The following is a 21,926-nucleotide window of genomic DNA, read 5'->3' as shown; positions in this document are numbered from 1 at the left end:
TCACTGGGGGTGTGTACAGACTCCGGAGGGGCTCCTTCAGCCCAAGCACAATATAATCATACCATTCGCTGCGGCGTGCAGCCCGATCCATACTCAGTCCACAATATGCATATGAGTCACGTAACAGATTCAATTAATTTCCCAATTTCCAATTTATTAAGAAGAATATACTTTAGATATTTAACTTTAGGAAAAGTGACTTAGCATTTTATAACAGTGATTAAACACAGGACTGAGATCAATGATTATACAAAGCATGCTATCACAATGACATTCATCCTCTAAGGATGCTACAGATCGGCACAAGGCCCCAAACACGGCAATAAGCCCAGATATATTCAATACAGGGTGCGTATCAGTCGCCAATATAGAAACATTCTTGTTCGGGATGGACCAAGTCACAATCCCCAGTCATAACCAATCCCGCACCTGCCATGGGGTGCGAGTCACGCCCTACAATAGCGTCACAATGTGATAAGCCGGGGTTTCAAACCCCCAGGCCATCATATACACCAACTACTCACCTCTAACCGGCCGTAGAATGGTCCGCAATGCCTTTTCCTTTCGTATCGGCCTCCTCGCGCGTCGAATCTAGTCAAAATCACAACGAATACATAAATATGGGTTAAAGAAACATAACCCAATCAAAAATACTCGAAAAGTACTAAAATTCATGAAGTTGGTAAAACTCGAGCCCCGGGCCCACTTCTCGAAAAATTCCGAAAATCACACCAACGGATTCCTCGTCTCGCCCCGAGTCCGTACATATAAAGTTTACCGAAAACGGAGCTCAAATGGCCTTTCAAATCCTAAAAATTCGTTTTCAAAACCCAAGCCCTAGTTCTTCACAATTTCTACCCACTTTCATGAATTTGAGTGTTGATTCTTCCATAAAATGGTGTTTTCTAGTCAAGAGACTTACCTCAAATCAATACCCGTTGAAATCCCCGTCAAAATCGATCAAAAAGCTCTCAAGGCGGTGTAAAAATGGTGGAAAAATGATGGGTTTCGCAACTGAAATAACCCTTAAAACTATTCTGTCCGCCCAGTCTTTCCTCTATGCGATCGCTTCACTACTAACGCGATCGCATATCACAATCTCAAACCTCCCAAAAATTCCTTCTACGCGATCGCAGAACACCCCTTGCGATCGCAGAGCACTCCTTTCCTCTTCTACGCGATCGCACACCTAGCCACGCGACCGCACTGACCAAACTCTCAGACCTATGCGATCGCAGAGCCCTTTACGCGATCGCATAATGCAAAAATCNGTCCATTCCCTTTGCCTCTCGCCATTGATAGCCACTTTCCCCGCCAAACGTAGCCACCGCTTGGTGGAGATCGTCAATGGAGAAGAAGGCGGTTATAGAGAGAGAATTTCTTAAGGCAATTTCAAGTAAGGTAAAAAATACACTAAGCTTTACTTTCTTTTGTGATTGTCACAATAATACTCCCTCCTTCCTTGAGAAAAATTAGAGAATTTGGAGCGTGGGATTAAATATTGTCATCTTAAATAATCTTAAGTATGTAATTTTATTACTTGAGAAATTTTCAAAATTTTATAACTTAGAGAAAAAAATAATAATCGCAATTTTATATTGTTAGAACAATTCTAAAATGATAGTCAAAGAAAAAATAAGTTGAATCTTTGAAAATTAATAATGTATTAACATTTTCTTATAAATGAAGATTTTCCAATTTATTGTTAAAAAAAGCATATATTTTCCCCCCCAAAAAAAAGGCATAATCATTGTAGAGATTCTTTGCTTTGGTAGATGGAATAGAACAAAAACAAAAAAAAAGTGAATAAGAATAAAGAAAAAGAAAAAAGAAAAAAGGTGGCAAATATTGTAAGCCCATAGGGTATGCACGTTTGATGATCGTGACCGCAACAAATACTGAAATACTTTCCGGATCTAAGGGGGTGGACCCCACCGTAAAGTGTTATTGCCACGTGTAATATACTCTTAAAATGTCAAACAAAAGTATAATATAAAAAAACAGTATAAGGCGGGAATACCATTCCAAAACATAATGTGGGCCACACGTATTATCGATTTTGAACTTTTGAAAAGGAAAGCTAATAAAGAAAATACAAGAATTACGCAAACTGGAAATGAATAATTCAACTATTTATTTATTTATTTTACATAAAGAAGAGAAAATTAAGGAGCATTGATTAGAATATGAATATCACTAAATGCAAACTCAAAACTACGCACTCGATTATCATATTTTGATGTATTAATTGTAGATATAAGTTTTTTGAATATTTTGTTTAAAAATAATAATTATTTTAATTCTTACATCTACAAGTTTACCCATTATTGTTTATGAGTTTGAAATTTCAGCACACCGAAGAAAATAAAGGATAATCCGAAGCAAAAAGAATATAAGATTGAAATTTTCGATTTTGATAAAAAATTCCTTTTTATCGATGAACATTAAATGTGCCTAACTCGCCATTTTACTTGTATTTTTTTTAGTTATTTTATTTGTATAAATTCTTAAAATATTAATTGAAAAATCAAGCATTAATAAGACATGCTTTTTATATGGGGCAAATGAAATTATAGAAATAAGACTTATTATGAAGTGGTTCAAGTAATTAGCTAAACTAAAAATCATTATATCGAACACTTCTAATTTCATAGCAACGAAAGTGAATATAAGGTAGAAGAATTTATCAAGTCATAACCTTTTTTTTCGGTGAGTATGCGGAGGGTCTATCGGAAACAACCTTTCTATTTTCAAAGTGAGTATCGGAAACAACCTGACCTCTATTTTCAAAGATGAGTTAAGGTCTGCGTGCACACTATACTAGACCCCACTTGTAGGATTACACTAAATTTGTTGTTGTTGATGTATTAAGCTCATAACCTACAATTATAAGTAGGTTATTACTGAAAACATGATGGAAAAGAGGTCATTACTATAAACACAAAGGAGACGAAAGTTATTATTATGAGAAAAACAACAACAACAATATACCCAATTTTTATTAGTAAAATGTATTTGTAAACTAATTATGGAAAAGATAAAATAACATATAAACAGAAAATATAAACGAAACAAAAGTTAATCTGAGCCCACTGAATTCACAGTGTTTCCTTAAGGAATTTAATTCCCTCATAGTACCTAAGGTTATGGATTATTTGCTCCCAGGATAGAACGAATTATACACTGATGTAGTGATACTTCAAACCCCGGTGTTTCAGCGAACACAAAGTTCGGTAGCAAATCACCCTTACTATTGCTTTCTTTGAAGTTAAAAGTATGCAAAAGAAAGGAGGAGAACTCAGAAAATCGTATGGAAAATCTGAGAGAATGACTGTTTATTTAACAACATTTCTGTTAATATTTACTATTAACAAATAAATTTGGTCCAAAAAACTAATCAATCAATCGACCAAATCCGAAGGCGAAGCCGAGCCGAGCGAGTGACGACGGCGGCGGCGCGAGGCTTGCCTTCTTTTCAACTCTTTAAGAGCTAGAAGAAGAGCAATTGCTTATATACCCATCAAAAACCTCTTCCTCTTCCAATATGGGACAATGTCCCTCTATCAAAGGGGGGGGGGGGGCTTAAAAATTTAATTTCCCTCAATTTCCCATTCACCATCTTTTCAGCCATATTAATGGTTAAAAACCCAACAATATTATCCATATCGTGGGGTCTTGGGAGGGTAGTGTGTACACAGACCTTATTCTACCTTGTGAGGATAGAGAGTCTATTTCCAATAGACCCTCGGCTCAGGATAGCACAAGCACCACATTAATGAAAATATAGATAAGAAAGAACAATATCAAAAAGCCATATAAAAACAACTAAGATGATCAATAATGAAAGAAAACAATGAATAATCATAAAAACCTACTACCAACAAAATACGAGACTGCTTGCCATTATGACCAAAAAAAGAAAATTATTAAGTCTATAACATTGTATATGCAGTTTTAACATGAATATGTATCATCAAAAGAAAAACATGAAGATAAAATAGCGAAACGTAAAAGAGAAGAAAAGTAAAAGTCCATTTTTAGTTTAAAATATTAAGCATAGAGTTCATTTTTTTTGTTTAAAATATTAAGCATTATTTTTTGTTTTTGCTCCATTAATTGGAAAATCTAAAAATAGTAAACTAAAACCTGAAGTCTCCAATTGAAAGACCAAACCCAAAAGAATTCCTAAGAAATAGGGGCCCTCTTCTGCAATGCCATCATCATCATCGTCGCTTTGCTTCTAAAAAAAACCGGTATTTCAAGAACAAACAAAAAGCCAAAAAAATACCTTCAAATTTCACAGATTCAATCTCTGTTCTTACAAAACCTACCAAAAAGATTCAAACTTTCCTCGATCTAATGGTTTATTAAGCTTCAAATTCTCAAGATCTCCTTAATTTCAGCTCATTCTGGTTAGTATCTTACCCACATTCTCAATCTTTTTATATACTTTCGCATTTTTGGATTTTTTATATTTTTAAGGTTTTTTTTTTCATGTAGGGTTTGTGCAAAATGTCTATATTTTTTTGGTTGTAGACCCATATGGGGTTTTTATTTTTGCTGTTTTTGGGCTGTGAAGTTATTACAGTTTCTTCCTTTTTCACAATTTGACTGATTCTTGCACTTTGAAATTGTTCATAAATGGAGAAAATAGCAAACTGGGTGTTGATTTTTTTTTTTTTTGGGTTTCAGCATTGTTGTGCAGTGTGTGTGTGTGTGAGAGGTTTCTTGATTAGGGGTACCAAAGTTTTGTTCTTTAACCAAAACTTCCTTGTTTAGCTAATCTGGGTTAGGCTATTGCCTGTTAGTATGGAGCTACACATTTTAGCTTAGTGTCTGGTTATAAAACACAGCTCAGTAATACTCTCTTTGTTTGTAAAAAACACAAATTTGGAGTTGAGTCATATTAGTAGTAGTAGAGTTAATTTACTAAAGAAAGTTTAGTTGATTGAATTTTTAGATTAGTTTCCAAAATAGTCGGGAATTATAAAGACTAGCTTTTGCCAGGAATGCGTGTTTCGCCAGCTTTGTTGATCTGAATCCACAATTTCAAATAAATTTTTTTATCAAAATAGTTTAAGTAATTAACCTGTTCAATTGAACGTTTTAGTAAATAACCTGTTAATTAAACTAAAACAATGTGTATGAGATGAGATTAAATCATATTTCTATAATAGGTTTTATGTGGGGTTTAATCCACATTAACCTTTTCTCCAAATAAAAAAATAGTTCTACGATGGCAATGGTGATCTCTTACAAAATAGTTCTTAATCCAAGACAATACATTTTCCTGTTTAGATGAAAATGTTGGACATTTGAATAAAGGCATCTGTTCTAATAGAACAATATATGTACAATTACACAGTTTTGTGTGCAAATCATTGTTTGATTATGTCAATAAATGTAAAAAACTTATGGTGTTTATGTTCATGCGTTGTTCTTATTTGACTAAATAACACTTGTCTAATCTCATTATAGTTGTGTCAATTATATAGTTGCTTTTGGCTGAAGAGTAGCCATCAATGTAATCATGAGCTAGTATATTTCGTATACTGATTCTTGTTTTCTTTACTAGTATTGCTATCCTGGAAAAACATAAATCAAATTTATCATGAATCCAGAAGCTGCAACTGAAAATGGAGACTCCGCCAGTTTAAATGAAATTCTTAACTGCGATGTGTCTGATAGAGTAGAAATTTTCAGAGGGGCTGCAGAAGGTAAACATTTCATATCTTTAAGTATCTCAATTTTTTTTTATATATTCTCAGTCCTTTTCCTATATTATCCAACTATTGGCAAAAGTGCTTCACTCTGTTTTTTTTATAAGGCAAATTGTATTAATCAAAAGGGAGAGAACTCCCGTATACAGGAAGTATACCCAAAAGTAGAGAATTTACATCAGAACATGATTCTCTACAAAAGAAGCCCAATCTTCCATACAAGTAGGGGCTATATGAGTGCACCAAAAAGCGATCAAAGATAAAAGACTATTCTTAAGATGTGAAAAAGGAGACTCAATCCCCTCAAAAGCTCTCCTATTTCTTTCCCCCAAACTATCCACATGAGAGCTAACGGGGCAAACTTCCACGCCTTTTGCTTTCTTATTCTGCGGAAACCGGCCCAGCTATATAACATTTCCTTTACAGTGCTTGGCATCACCCATTGAACACCAAAAAGGTTCAGGATCGCCCTCCACAAAGCCGAGGACACAGGGCAATGCAACAAAAGATGATCAACTTATTCCCCTGAGCTTTTACACATATAGCACCAATTAACAAGTGTAATTCCTTTCTTTCGCAGATTCTCAGCAGTCAAAATCACTCCCCTCGCCGCTAGCCATGCAAAAAAGCACACCTTCGTGGGCACCTTAGGAAGCCAGATCGAGGAGTATGGAAAAGAGGCCTCCTCTCTCACCAACATACTCTGGTAAAAGGACTTTACGGTGAACAAACCATCGCCATGCAGACCCCATCTCCAAGAATCACAAGATGGCTGGGGCATGTCTTGCCCATATAGCAGTGTCAATAAATCTTAGAGCTCCGCAATCTCCCAATCTTGCATGTTCCTTTTAAATGAGAGGTCCCTTACTACCCCTTCATGCTCCTTACGAATCTGTTGGACCATCAATTCCTTCTGGTTTGAAACTCTAAAGACGTGGGGGAAGGAGACCCTCAACGTATCCTCTCCACACCACCTATGATTCCAAAATCTGATTCTCCTACCATCTCCCACTCTGTAAGTGATGTTGCCATTGAAGGATTCCCAATTCTTCATGATGCTCCTCCACATGCCATACCCGAAAGGTGTTGTGATTGCCTTGGTCCTCCAACCCCCTCCCGTGGAATCGTACTTTTCTACTATGACCTCCCTCCATAGAGCATGCTCTTCTACCCCGAATCTCCACAGCCATTTCCCCAACAAAGCTCTGTTGAATACCCTAAGATCTTTTACTCCAAGTCCACCCTAGTTCTTTGGGGAAGTGACTGTCTGCCAATTCACTAGATGATATTTTCTAGTTCCATCTGCCGCATCCCAAAGAAAATTCCTTTGAAGCCGCTCCAGTTTTTCTGTGATGCTCACAAGTGCTTGCAACATGGACAAGTAATAGGTGGGCATACTCGATAAAGTGCTTTTAATAAGCACTCCCATTCCGCATTTTGACAAGTACCGTTTCTGCCAGCCTGATAATCTTTTTTCAACCCTTTCGATCACTAGATTCCAAACCGTAGTATCCTTATGCGAAGCGCCCAATGGGAGACCCAGGTAAGTAGTGGGAAGGGAGCCCACCTTACATCTGAGAACATAAGACAAAGCATCAATTTTAGCAACCTCACCCACCGGGAAAATCTCACACTTGCCGAGGTTGATTTTAAGACCTGATACTATCTGAAACCACTGCAGGACCTGCTTCAGGTAGGTCAACTGATCCATATCGACATCACAGAAAACCAGAGTGTCATCTGCAAAAAGCAAATGAGAGACTCTTCGGGCACTGGGCACCCCAATCGGAGTTGAGAATCCTCTCAAGAAGCCTCCGCCCTCCGCACGATCCATCATTTTACTCAGAGCATCCATCACTAGAATGAATAGCAGGGGGATAGGGGGTCTCCTTGCCTGAGACCCCTGGAGCTGCCAAAGAAACCACACGTGCTACCATTAACCAGGACAGAGAATCTGACCGAGGAAATGCAGAACTTGATCCATCTCCTCCATCTTGCCCCAAACCCCATCCGTATCATAATGAAATTCAGGAACTCCCAATTGACATGGTCGAAAGCCTTCTCAAGGTCCAACTTGCATAGTAAGCCGGGATCTCTATTTTTCCTTCTGGAATCTACAAGTTCATTTGCCACCAAAGCGGCATTCAGGATCTGCCTACCTTCCACAAATGCATTCTGGGAGGACGAAACAGACACGTCAAGAACCTTCTTGAGTCTGTTGAAAAGCACTTTAGAAATAATCTTGTAAATGCTCCCCACGAGACTAATAGGCCTGTAGTCTCTGATACAAGATGCACCGTTCTTTCTTAGGCACAATATTTATAAAAGAAGCATTGATACTTCTCTCGAAAACACCATTCACATGGAAGTATTCAATGGCTTCCATCAACTCCCCCTTGATGGTGTCCCAACAGAGCTGGAAGAAGGCCAAGGAGAAACCATCGGGGCCGGGGGCCTTATCACCAGCACAACTCGACATAGCCTCGTGCACCTCCTCCTCTTCGAAGCCCTTTCTAGCCACTCATTGTATCCCTCCCCTCTGTGGTTGAACTCTATTTCCCCCAAAGTCGGTCTCCAACTAACTTCCTCTTTGTATAAGTTCTCGTAAAACCCCACTATCGCCCCTTTTACCTCCTCCTCTCCCTCAATCCTCACCCATCCACAACTAAGGACTCTATGAAGTTTTTCCTTCGATTTGCAACCGCCACCCTGTGGAAAAATTTGGTATTCGAATCCCCCTCCTTTAACCATAGCGCCCTCGATTTTTGCCGCCAGCTAGTCTCCTGAGCTATTGCTAACTAGACTATTTCCCTCTTAACCTCCCCCAATCTCTCTTTCTCAGATTCATCTAACTCCCTCGCCCCTTCCCCTCTGTCTAGTTCCCCCAGTTCATGCATAAGCTCCCTCATTTTAACCTCTACCCTCCCAAAAACCTCCTTATTCCATCTAATAATATCTCCCTTGAGCAATTTAAGTTTCTTTGAAAGACGGAATGAAGGTGTCCGTGATACCCCGTAGCTTGTCCACCATTCTTTCACCTTGTCACCAAATCCTAGCTTGTCCACCATTCTTTCACTTAAAGACGCAATTTAAGTTGCTTCACTCTGTTTTAGGAATGTAATATAGAACTTGACCATTGGGCAAAACTGAGGCTTAGTTCCAGAATACTTAATGTTCCTTCTGCTCTTCTGTTTCCTTTTTTCTTATTCTTTTCCTTCCCTGGTTATCTTTTTGTTGGTTGGCTGAACACTGAAAATGTAAAACAAGCTGTGATAGTTGTTACATCAGAGCAGCCCTCACTTAAGGATCTCAAATTTGGTAGCTGGTGTCTGTTAATTCATCGCACAGCTATCATGGAGGGAAATTTGAGTTCCATTTTGAAATTTCTGAATTCTTTAGTTCCTTGCACCAGACAGTTTCACCTTCATTTATCTTTTCATTGTTTTCTCCTGTTACACCTTCGTAGTACCACCAAAATAAACTCCACCACTTACTACTGCACTTCACAAATTAAAAAACTTTCATCACAACCAGACTGAGATCCATTACCTTTACCCCGGCATTCTTAACCTCCAGCGAGTTGAACTCTGGCTCTTCACCACATCCAACTATCTTCAAACAACACGTTTATGTGTGGAACTTCGCAGAAAATGGTGCATCAGAAAAATTCTTGTCTTGAATTTTATGTTCATCTTAAGCGATTGGTCATTGGTTGTAATCTTTTCCGCTGTAGATTTACTTCTCTCACTTTGGGCTTTAATTTTCAGATAATCTTGCTGGGAGTAAATTTCCTGACGGGATCCAATCAAAGCTTGGATTTGGTGATATACCAGCTGCTAAGATCTCAGAGCTGATGAAGCTAAACAGCTTAGAGGTAAAGCTGGAATGGCTCTTCACTTGGCGTTGACTTATCACTTTCTTTTATAGTGTTTGTGCCTACTTCTGATTTCATTTATTGAACTGACTTTTATCTTCAGAGTGCCTCCACTCATTCACTTTTCAGTGTTGTGAATAATATTTTGGATGACAGCATTGAGAGAAAGAATGGGGATATACCTCAGGTATGACAGATGATCTGAACAGGGTGACAGAAAAATGAACAAATTTCTCTTTGCTGGATCCTATTTGATACTTAATTTACTTACCGATATCTTTTTACTACTTGTTAAGTGTGTGGCCTCCCTGGTGAAGTTAGTCGTACAAGAGATCGAAGAACGAGTTTCAAAACAAGCTGATAATTTGAGAAAGGTACAAATGTTCCAATTATCAGTACTGGTTTATGAACTTCATTCAAAGGACTTATGAGCTGCGGATCTCTTGTGGTATTACAGCAAAATGGTTTGTACAAGTCTCGTGAGGAGAGATATCAATCAAGAATTAAAGCACTTGAAACCCTTGCTGTGGGGACCACTGAGGAACATGAGGTGCTATAAGTATCAGTATTGATACAGAATTAGTTTCTTTCTTCTTTTCTTTTTTTCTTCTGTCTATTCTTTTATTGAACTTCACATTTTGATTCAATCCCCCAGGTTGTTATGAAGAAGCTTCAAAAGTTAAAGGTGCGTGCATTAAATTTATCAAGAAGTTACTAATTTCTGACTTGACAGAGTTTTTCTTGTTTATTTTATGATGTTTCGGTGCTGATTATATTGGATGCTCTTACTAAATGAGTACTCTGTGTCTATTTCGTGCTAATTGTCTAAGTCCACTGTTGTGTTTCCAAATTGCAACTGGTAATATGGAGAGCTTTTTGGGGTTTTAACAATATCTTATTCTCCTGTATCACTTTGGCACAGGAAACTACCGCAATTACGTGTTAGTACTGTAGTCCTTCATAGCTCCCTTTGAGTTGGGATTTTGGAGATGCCTATTTTAAGGTTGAGAGGTTGGTCTTGGAGGGCCTAAGGAGAGGTAGATGTAGGCTGAAGAAGTATCGGGGAGAGTTGATTAGGCAAAACATGGCGATGCTCCAGATTACCAAGGACATGACCCTGGATAGGAAGGTGTGGAGGTTGAGAATTAAGGTAGAGGGTTAGGTAGCCGAGCGTTGTCCTTGCTCGTTCCAGTAGCTTTATTGCATTACCTAGTGTTAGTCTTGTATTTTCTTATTCTTAGATTTCTGTTATTACTTGTTGTTTCTTTCACTTCGATTTTCTGATTGTAGTACTTAATGTTAGTCTTGTATCTTCGCTTTGGTTTTCTGATTGGTTTGCTTGTTGTTGCTCCTTCCTTTTATCTTTCCTGAGCCGAGGGTCTACCAGAAACAACCCCCCTCTCTCTCTGCCTTCTTAAAGGTAGGAGTAAGGTCCGCCTGCACACTACCCTTCCCAAACCCCACTTGTGGGATTATACTGGGTTCGTTGTTGTTGTTGTTGTTGTTTCCCCTTCTTCCTTAGTTAATACTCGCAGACTCAAAAAGTATTAATATGTGAATGTCAATAGTTTTGATTGCGAAACACTACTAAGTGCCATAACCATTGAGGACATTATTGATATACCATAAATATTAAGGACCTTCTAGGTCAGGTTCTAAAAAAGTTTGTGTTAATGCAAGGAAAAGGGTAGAGTGTTACACACATACAATTGAGAGCAACTGCTAATCCTTAAACTAATACTCCATTTTGTTCCATTTTGTGTGGCATTCTTTCCTTTTTAATATGTTCTAAAATGAATAATATCTTTCTATATCATAAAACAATTTAACCTAAATTTGCCCTTAATGACATGTTTCTATAGCCACAAAACTGTCATGATATGTTAAGACCAGAAGTTCCAACATTCTTCCTTTCTATCTTAAAATTTGTCCCAGTCAAACGCCGCTACATATAACGAAAAGGAGGGAGGAATTGAGACTATATAAAGATTCCATTGAAGTCATGTTAATACTCTCAAATCTGAAATAATTTATCTAAACTCAATAATATGAAATGGGTTTTGATATCTTCTGATGATGCAGGTTTTGACTAGATGAACTGCGTTCAAGTTGCCAAAGTTTTCTTGATTCTCTTTTCTTGATCACTTAGAGAGTTTCTCTACTGTTTCAGATAGTCGTCATATTAATTTGGTCCCTTGATATGACAAGATTCTGGAAATTATCTGCAGGATCAAATTATAGAACACCTAGTTGAGCTATCATGCTACTGTTGCTGGCTTGTCTAATCATTACTGTTTGCATTGCTATAGTATTTAGCAGTATCTATGTACTCTTTAATGGTTTGAGGTTTAGAAATTTCTCAGCGTGTTTAATATATGAATGTCTTCTCAATCAACTTGCATACTGTAGCAGCTGCGAATAATGTTGTATTTGGTTCTCCTCTGCCTTTTACGTGACTCTGTTACTAATGGAGAGTCAAAAAGTTCTACTATGATTCTCATTAACAATTTGTATTTATTTTGATTTTTAGAATGTGTGATTACTATTCACTACTACTTTCTATATTAGTTTCTAGATATAACGATTTTAGAGAACAGGCGATGAATGTCTAGAGGAAATAAACCCAAAGATTAGCACAAACTCAGAGGCTCAAACTTTTGTCATACTATTTGGAATGGGAGATTAATTCATAGGCGCAGTGTGATATATGATAGATCCTTTCTCCGCTTGTTTTCACTTGTTTATTTTGCTGTGATGTTGATTAGCATGCCTATTATGGCAACATGTTGAAATGTTGAATTGACAATGTAACAATGTTGCTTATATTGTTTCTTGTTATGTGGTTCTATTTTACTGGACATATAGTCCAACTAACTTCCCTTTTACAGATTGAGAAGGCCAAAATTGAAGAGAAGGAAAAACTTCAAGAGCAAGATTTAATCAGGTTAATGAAAGATAAGGATCACTGTGAGATGCAAATATCCTCATTGATAGCGGAGCTTGAATCATCCAAACATGCACATGAAAAGGATCGTTTACAATTGAAAGCGCATGCCGAGCAAACTCGGGTTGAGTCAGAGACCAAGATACTGGAACTTCAGGGTCTGCTGAATGAATCAACAAAGAAAGTGCAAGAACTTGAGGCATTTTCAGAATCCAAGTTGGTGAGCCTGAAAAGAAGAGAACTTGGCTACAAACACTTCATAGACACTCATTTTGGATCTCTACAGGTTTGCGTTTGAATTTAATCGTACAAGTTCATTCTAAGTTATCAGGAATATGACATTCTAAATAACTCAGGAATTGAGGATAAAATCTGAGTCTATAAGGCAGGAGGTGATGAGGACCAAGGAGGTTTACGTCGAAGAACTTAACCACTTTGGTAAGAAGGAGAGCTAAATGCTATGATTACATTTGATCTTATTCTTGGTCTTGGCGTCTAATCTTTATGGATGTATTCTTGATTAATAGGGTTCAATCTTAAGGGACTGGTTGATGCTGCTCAGAATTACCACACAGTGCTTGAAGAAAATAGGAAGTTGTATAATGAAGTTCAAGATTTGAAAGGTTAGTTAAATGGAATATTAAGAACTTAGTTGTTTAAGTTCAACACAGTGTTTTTTCCTAACATAATGTCATTTATTAGGTAACATTAGAGTTTATAGTCGAATAAGGCCATTCCTTCCGGGCCAAAGCCAAAAATTGACAACCATAGAGTACATTGGCGAGAATGGGGAACTGGTTGTTACTAATCCCTCCAAACAAGGGAAAGATAGTCACCGTCTTTTCAAATTCAACAAGGTCTTTGCACCTGCAGCCACTCAAGGTTTGATGATTTTGTTTATCAATTTGATATTTAGAATAAGTACTTAATATGAAAATCCTTTACTTTCATCATGAATGAGAATGAAAAGAACGAAAATACCTTTTCTCAATGTTTGCCTTTTTTCTCTCTTAACTCTATTATCTTTCAGAGGAGGTATTTCGGGACACTCAACCATTAATCAGGTCTGTTTTGGATGGGTTCAATGTCTGCATATTTGCTTATGGTCAGACTGGTTCTGGAAAAACATATACCATGGTATGGACATACTTAAAAGTTTTATTCAGTGGATGTAGTTGGCTTTTCACTTCTACTCATCCTTGTCCCTTTTAATTGCCTTTAGAGTGGGCCAAGCATGTCATCGGTGGAGGATTGGGGGGTCAACTATCGAGCTCTGAATGATCTATTCAACCTCTCTCAAAGTAGGAAAAGCTCCATTGCATATGAAATTGGTGTTCAAATGGTTGAGATATACAATGAGCAAGTGCGTGACTTGCTTTGCAGTGATACTTCACAAAAACGATATCCTTGTTAAATTTTTTTTATGTGTTTTTATTTTTATTTGATGTGATGACGACATGAGTTGATTTTAAATGGAGAAACATGGTCAGTAAGGATTCATATAGTTGACTTTAACTTGTTTAGGACTGAGGCATAGTTGTCGTTTTTGTTTTTGATACATTGGCTATTTACCTTTTCTTTGTTCTTTTTCCACACATTATTTCCCTTGAAGCACTATTGCTTCGATGTAATTATATAAATATATTCAAGTTTTCCATTTCAATAGTTAGTGGAGATGTCAGAAATATGTATGCCATATATTTCCGGATGTTTTCTTTAACTTGCGCACACTTGGGATTTGGAGTACTACTCAGCCCAATGGATTAGCTGTCCCAGATGCTAGCATGCATCCTGTCAAATCAACCGCAGATGTCTTAGAATTGATGAATATTGGCTTGATGAATAGAGCTGTTGGTGCTACTGCTTTAAATGAAAGAAGCAGCCGGTCACATAGGTTAGCTCTTATGCTAAAACTGTTTATTCACATTGTGGACAATCATTCTCATTCTGCAACGTCATCATGTTTATTTGAACTGACTTTGATGCAGCATCCTTACGGTTCATGTACGTGGTATGGACTTGGAAACAAATGCTATTCTACGAGGTTGCTTGCATTTGGTAGATCTGGCTGGCAGTGAAAGAGTAGATCGGTCCGAAGCCACAGGGGATCGTTTACGGGAAGCACAACATATAAACAAATCCTTATCGGCTCTTGGAGATGTGATCTTTGCATTGGCACAAAAAAGTTCTCATGTGCCATACAGAAATAGTAAACTAACTCAAGTTCTTCAAAGCTCCCTTGGTAGTTATATATCTCTTCAGTGTTAATTCAAATTTGAATACATTGCTTTATTTTCTTGGTAGTAGTTTTACTTCTCTTTCCTATTAAACCTTTATTTACTTGATTTTCGCTCATTACATGTTACAGGAGGCCAGGCAAAGACACTTATGTTTGTACAGCTCAATCCTGATGTGGAATCCTACTCAGAAACCATCAGCACCCTGAAGTTTGCTGAGAGGGTGTCTGGAGTGGAGTTGGGTGCAGCGCGGAATAATAAAGAGGGTCGAGGTATTAAAGAGCTTATGGATCAGGTACTTAATGGCATGTTCTAATGAATATCAGCAGTTCAGTAGATAATGTCATTCTAGATGCTCTTACCTTTTCTCATTGCATGCATCTACAGTCTACTTATTTTTTGTAAATCCGACATCACAGTTGTGCATTTACAAGTAAAACTCTGTCTTAATAATAATCTTGTCACGCTTAACTCTTCTCTACTGTACACCAGATTTATGATGCTTGCTATGTTTCTATTTCCTTTGTTTTGGTCATTTACAAAGTACTACTGAAAATAGAATAGTAATTTTTCAGGTAGCTAACTTAAAAGACACAATTGCAAAGAAGGACGACGAAATTGGGCGGCTGCGGGCTCTCAAAACCAATGGCAATGGTGAGAAGCGCAGTGTGAGCTCAACCAGGCATGGCTCTGCCTCTCCAAGAAGACATTCTTTAGGTGGTCCACGAACAAGCCAAATATTTTCTGGAGAGAGAAGCTCAAGACCTATTCAGAAAGCTGCTTCTGACGTGGACAATAGTTCGGAATACAGCGACAGACAATCTGACACTGGCTCTCAGCAATCAATGGATGACTTTAGGCATCACAGAGATTTCTTTAGGCAATCCAGGCTTGCTGTAGTAGATGCTGGTCTAAATTTGGGTGAAGAGACCGATTCAAGGGCCACTGTTAGAGGAGAATGTCAGAATCCTAATGAAGATGTGGTGCTCATTGGATTTGATGATGCAGATTCTGAAGAGAGATTAAGTGACATATCTGATGGTGTGCTTTCAATGGGAACTGAGACTGATGGTTCAATCAATAGCATCGTAGAATACACTCTTTTCCCAGAAACGGCAAAGCCACCTTCAGAGACCCCAGAGAAGTGAGTATTCTACAGATATACGTACATTATGCCATCTCTGATTGTCTTTTTTGTCGATCTTGCCTTACAATTCAATGGATTTTTTGTTGAATATTGATTCATTTGTGGAAACTCTAATTCCTCCTCCCGTAGCACTTCAGGTTGAGAGGTCACATATCTGGTATCTTTTTGTGCTGAAAAAGTTCTTTACCTGCCTTTGTAGTAGAAATTATCCTTTTTCCTTTTCTCATTTTCGATCCATATTTTAACTTCACAGAAAGAATTGAAGATATGCATCAGGTTACATTCTGAATGAGCATCTCATATAATTTGGAGTTGCACTTCCTCGTTTCTAGTTTAAGTGTACTTCATGACTTTTAGATCACATCTTTTCTTAGTACAGTATTTTGTCAAAGACAGCTTACAGTTACACGGAAAAAGCAGGAAGCTAAGCTTTGGCACTGAACTCGTTGTTAAAGACACCAAAGACGCTCATCAAAAATTAAAGGAACTTACTTATTCTCTTTTCTTGTAAATGATTCAGGCCTCCTGTACCTGCTAAACTTCCACGGCCCACACAAAAGAAGGTGCAAACAGGATCTTCTCGGTTGTCATCATTGCACAAGAGCACCCCTAAAGTCCCGAGTATGTGATTCTCTTGTGTTCTTTATTTTTATTTTCCTTCTTTGTTAATGCTCTCCAAAGTCCTAATTAGAGAAGAGAAATGACAATAATGTAGCGCTATTACCTTCTTTCTAAAGCATTCTTATTTTTGTCCCTAAGAGTACCAACTTTTGCTCTTTCCTCTCTATGCTTCTCAGGTTCTAAAAAATCCACTGCCAGCAACACTTCTACAGTTAAGTCTTCCAAAAGATGGCAATAGTACAGCAGAAAATTTGCGGAAGAGGACACTTGCAACCCTTCTTTGTATGTAGAGTAGACCATCTTCGATTACCTTTAGCCTGTTGTGCTAGTCTTCCATTGTCGTGGAAGTTACTTAGGAACTTCAGCTTGTAGCAAGCTGCACTAATCAGGTGAATTTCTGTAGGAATATTTGCTCCTCCGCTCTCTCCCGCCTCCCCTACTAGAAGTGAAGGAGGAACGGAGGGGGGGCGTGGGGTTTGCCATTGTGTAGTGTGTACATGTAGCTCTATTGAAGAATTCAGTGATACACTTAGGCTATTAAATGGTGTTAACTGGTAACTTCTGTTTGATTATGGTGCTTATTGTGAAAGCAGAAAGATCATGCTTGGTTTTGATTATGCTTTAGCACTTGGTAACTGGATCTTTTGTTTTCATTTTTGAATTTGAGATACTATGAGGGTGTTTGGATTGGCTTTAAGCTGGTCAAATCAATTTTTAATTTTTTTTTTTAAATTTAAATATATAATTTTTTTATAGCTTTTTTCAGTGTTTGACAAAGTTAAAAAGTGCTTAAAATAAGTTAAAACTGCTTAAAACAAGCCAAAAGTAATAAGCTGGGCAACCCCAGCTTATTGCTTTTTGGCTTAAAAGCTATTTCTGCTGAAAACCCACTTTTTTTAAGCTAATCCAAACGGGCTCTATGTCTAGCTAAAACTCAAAAAAGCCATGTGGTTTCTCTATGTGACCAATATATAGGTCACAGGTTCAAGCCGTGGAATCAGATATTGATGCTTGCATCAGGGTAGGCTGCCTACATTACAGCCCTTTGGGGTACAGCTTCTCTCCCACCCTGCGTGAATGCGGGATGCTTTGTGAATCGGGCTGCCTTTCTATTTTTCTGCAAGTGAAACAGAAAAAGGACAACAACATAGAAGTTTTATCCATGATGAATATATGAAACCTTACTAAATACAGACAAATTACATGGTTGAATCCACGTAACATTGTGCTTAAACAAAATACACCTGCAAAGATATGCAATCTATTTTCTTCCTTTTTACTAATTAGTCTCGTTCTCGACGCTATTTAGATAGAAGGTAGACATGAAACTTTACTCAATGATAGTGCAATATATCAACTACTTCTATTTTTCTAGGTCAGAATGGTATTACAAAACTCAAATAATAATTAAGGTTACAACAGGGTACTTATGAAATACCATAGTAAATTTACCTTTTGAAAACAAACTTTTCTCAAATATTCTTTTTGGATGAAGCGAGGTATGTGTCATATTTTAAACTACAAGTGAAATAACGTTGGAAAAATAAGCTAGTGAGAAAAAATGGAAATGGTTATTTGCAATGACTTTAGTTAATTTAAAAACTATAGCCAACTTCAGCAAACAAGTCTGGGTGGTGTAGTCGGTTATCACGCTAGTCTCACACACTAGAGGTCCCCGGTTCGAACCCGGGCTCAGACAGTTTTTTACGTTCTTGTTCTATTTTGGTTTCTACTTCTTGATTTTGCAAACTTTTAAGAGACAATTTATACCCTTTCTTTTTGCTTCAAATTACACGGGAGTTTGATGAGAATGAGATAAATGCAATGGCAAATAATTTGTCATGTTAGATAAATCAAGATTTATAGGAAGTAGCTATATTCAAATCATTAGTCTTATTACTTCATCCATCTATATATTGCCCCTTTTTACCCTTTCTCCTTAAGATAGAGAAATTTCGCGATAAAGTTGCTAGTACCAAGTAAAACGATATTGATTAAAGTTGAAAAAGACCATAGGAAGTATTTCTGATCCAAAGCTATATATTGACCTGCTTCGCAAAAAAATGGAACATAAGTTTTAAGTAACATGTACAGTTTTTTGAAATGCAGGGTAAGACTGTGTACAATAGATCTTTGTGGTCCGGCCTTTCCCCTGACTCCGCCCATAGTGAGAACTTAGTGCATCGTGCTGCCCTTTCAATTTTTAAGTAGAAAGGAAAGATATTATGTGCTAAGTCAAAACTTATAAATGATGGATACACAAGAACTACAAAATCAACATTCACACCCCATTTATCACATAAGGCGCTCTATTACCCTCTTGTTCTTGCTCTTTCATGTTCTTACAAAGCTCCAACCCCTTTGTTTCTGGCAGAAAAATGACCAAAGATCCTGCAATTGATGCAAGCAAAATGGCTCTATTATTTCTTCAAGAGAAGAAGGATCATTTAGCATTTGAGGTTTTTGATCTTGGTAATTCTTGGTTGAAGGAAAATGTGAGAGTAAAGGAGTTGAATCAACCATTAAAATTTGGAAGTGGATCGGACCTCTTCCAGTGATGTCTATATAAGGACTAATCTGCATAATCATCATATCATATCATATCATCGTATCATATCATATATCATCATATCATATTATACTAAAAGTGGAAAGCTCCTTCCTGCAAAGTTGGATTACTATTTTGCCCCTTTTGTAAATTATTTTTAAGTAAAATGTAATAAAATATTAAATATTTAATATAATAAATATGAAATAAAAGTGGGAAGCTCCTTCCTGCAAAGTTGACTTACTATTTTGCCCCTTTTGTAAATTATTTTTAAGCAAAATATAATAAAATATTAAATATTTAATATAATAAAATGGGAAGCTCCTTCCTGCAAAGTTGGATTACTATTTTGCCCCTATTGTAAATTATTTTTAAGTAAAATATAATAAAATATTAAATATTAAATATAATAAATATGAAATAGTAATATTATAAGTACATGACCATTAAATTACATGACCTAATTAAAAGGATGAATCCGTAGAAAAGAGCTTGGGTAACGTATAACCAATAAAGTGACTGAAATGATGGCTGCTTCTTTCAGTTTCAATTCCTAATAAAGTTATTGAAATCATTAATTTGGTTTTTAACCCCCATGTTCTTTTTGAAGAACACCCTAAAATTGGTGTTCTAACTTTTTTCCCAGATATTGATGGCTCATTTCATCCGTTTCTTTTCCCTAATAAAGTTATAGAAATCATTTCTTTACTTATTATTTGCAGTAATTTCACTCTTTATATTTTGTTCTTTCATCTTCCATGATAACTCCTTCTACATGCCTTTTCAGATTCTTCCCGGCACTATATATAAATGCACAATAAGGTGTCTTTTGTCCCATCATCCTTGTTCCTGAGAAAATATTATTCACGTGATTTTATAATTTTTGTACTCATTAACATTGGGTCCACGCGCAACATGCGTGCCCAAAAACTAGTTTATATTATAAGTGATTTAATTGTGTTAATACTCTTTGGTGCATAGGATTTCAAATCGTCGTGTTCCACGATATGTGATTTTTGAGAAATTATCAATTGGTTCATGCTTCTCATGATTTCTAAACTAAGGAATTTCTTCCAGGAGACAGATGGTAAAAGATTTTTTGTGATATATTTTCTTATTAAACAACTAAGAAATTTATTAGTATTGGCCTTATGTCATTTCTGAGGCTCAAATATGAAGAGTTACTTAGTTCTTTTTATTAGGGACCCATCCTGGCTCTTAAACAAATCTACCATGTTTCACAAGCCAAGAGTTTCACTAATTTATTCTATGCATGGAACTTAAATATATTCAAAGAACATAGGACCCTTAGGAGAACAAGTGAACTAAAAGATTATTAATTACTAATAAAAATATTATCTCAGGTCGCGGAAGAAAGTTGATATTATGATAAATCTGTTACTACTAGAAATCCGCCTAAAAGCAACCGCAAAAAGCGACCAGAGTTGGTCGCTTTTAGGCTAAAAAGCGACCAAAAAGCGACCAAACGGACCTGGCAGCTATATTGATGGTCTCTTTTATTTAGGGACCAAAGTTGGTCGCTAATTAGCGACCAACTTTGGTCTCTAAGCTAAATGGACCAAATATTCCGGATATTGACTATAGAGACCAACTTTGATCGCTTTATTAATTTAATAATATAAATTTGGTGACCAAAGTTGGTCTCTAAATATAAAATACTTTATTTATTTATTTATTTATTATTAATCATTAAGAAGCGACCAACTTTGGTCTCTAATCCAAATATTATATTTTAAAATCTAGAAACTATAGACCAGGGTTGGTCGCTTTTTTATTCAATAATTTATTTATTTTATTAAACTAGCGACCAACTTTGGTCCCTAAATACATGAATTTATTCTATTTNGCGACCTAACTTGGTCGCTATATCACTAGTAAATTTTATTTTTAATGAAATAGCGACCAAGTTTGGTCGCTTTTTGTAGAAATCTGGGTAAATAGCGATCAACGTTGGTCGCTATTCTCTAGAAATTTATTTTTTTTGAACGTGAAAAGCGACCAAATAGAGACCAAAGTTGGTCGCTTTTCTGTGTATTATTTTGGCAGAAACTGCCTGTTTTGGCAGCTACACCACCTGCCAGTCATACCAAAACCCTAACAAGCAACAACAACAACAATTCAAACAACAATTCCAATAAGAATACCAAACAACAACCCAACAACAACAACAACAACACAAAAACAACATTAAAAGCTACATTAAAACCAAGAAAGTGTAAATTTCAATAGAACTACCGAACTAAGTTAACTCTTATTACAACCCAATGGAAAATAAATTGTATTTGTCTAGTTCAAATTGTCTAAAATTCATTGATTGTTTGGTACATCATTATCATCACCCTCTGATGAAGTTTCATCATCATCATCACGGTATTGAGAAGGGTCTATTTGTCGATGACGGGAAGAATGATCACGGGGAGGACGGGAGGAACGGCCACTAGGAGGACGGGACGAACGAGCACGGGGATGGGCAACCTCTGGCGATGATGGCCGAGACCGGGGAATCGAAAAAGATCCAGCTAGGAGATTTTTGATCTGCTCTTGCATGCCCTGGCACTGAGCGACCACGCCAATGTACTGAGCATCTCTAAGCTTTTCTCTTTCCTTGGACGCTTCTAGCTCGGATGTGAGCTTTGTCACAGTCTCCCGCATAGCGGAGAGGCTCTCCCCATCAAGTTGCTCGGCTTGCGAGGAAGTCCCTATTCCTTGCATTCCACACCTATAGCGATGGAATGTCTTAGTAGGAAGGCCGTATACCTTCCCCCATTTTGGACCGCCTGCAGCCCGCGTCCATAGTCTTTCAACATCCTCGGC

General features: G+C 37.1%; 1 protein-coding gene and 1 non-coding gene across 2 annotated transcripts; both read left to right on the top strand.

The window, feature by feature from the left end:
- Positions 1-4,152: 4,152 nt before the first annotated feature.
- Positions 4,153-17,166, top strand: LOC109206658 (kinesin-like protein KIN-14J). Its single transcript, XM_019369506.1, has 19 exons — positions 4,153-4,412; positions 5,576-5,717; positions 9,488-9,594; positions 9,698-9,781; positions 9,891-9,968; positions 10,052-10,144; positions 10,250-10,279; positions 12,483-12,824; positions 12,895-12,976; positions 13,066-13,161; positions 13,241-13,420; positions 13,569-13,675; positions 13,761-13,939; positions 14,268-14,432; positions 14,527-14,780; positions 14,907-15,070; positions 15,351-15,919; positions 16,443-16,543; positions 16,720-17,166. Exons 2-19 carry the CDS (start codon positions 5,612-5,614, stop codon positions 16,779-16,781), a joined length of 2,799 nt encoding a protein of 932 aa, XP_019225051.1. The 5' UTR covers positions 4,153-4,412; positions 5,576-5,611; the 3' UTR covers positions 16,782-17,166.
- Positions 17,167-18,168: 1,002 nt separating this feature from the next.
- TRNAV-CAC lies at positions 18,169-18,242 on the top strand. The gene has a single exon. It is a non-coding gene; the product is annotated as a tRNA-Val (tRNA).
- The last annotated feature ends 3,684 nt before the right edge of the window (positions 18,243-21,926 follow it).

The sequence above is a fragment of the Nicotiana attenuata genome, unplaced genomic scaffold (assembly GCF_001879085.1).
Source record: "Nicotiana attenuata strain UT unplaced genomic scaffold, NIATTr2, whole genome shotgun sequence".
In the NCBI taxonomy this organism is placed as follows: domain Eukaryota; kingdom Viridiplantae; phylum Streptophyta; class Magnoliopsida; order Solanales; family Solanaceae; genus Nicotiana; species Nicotiana attenuata.
The sequence above is the reverse complement of the archived record's forward strand: the minus strand, read 5'-3'. Positions and strand labels throughout refer to the sequence as shown.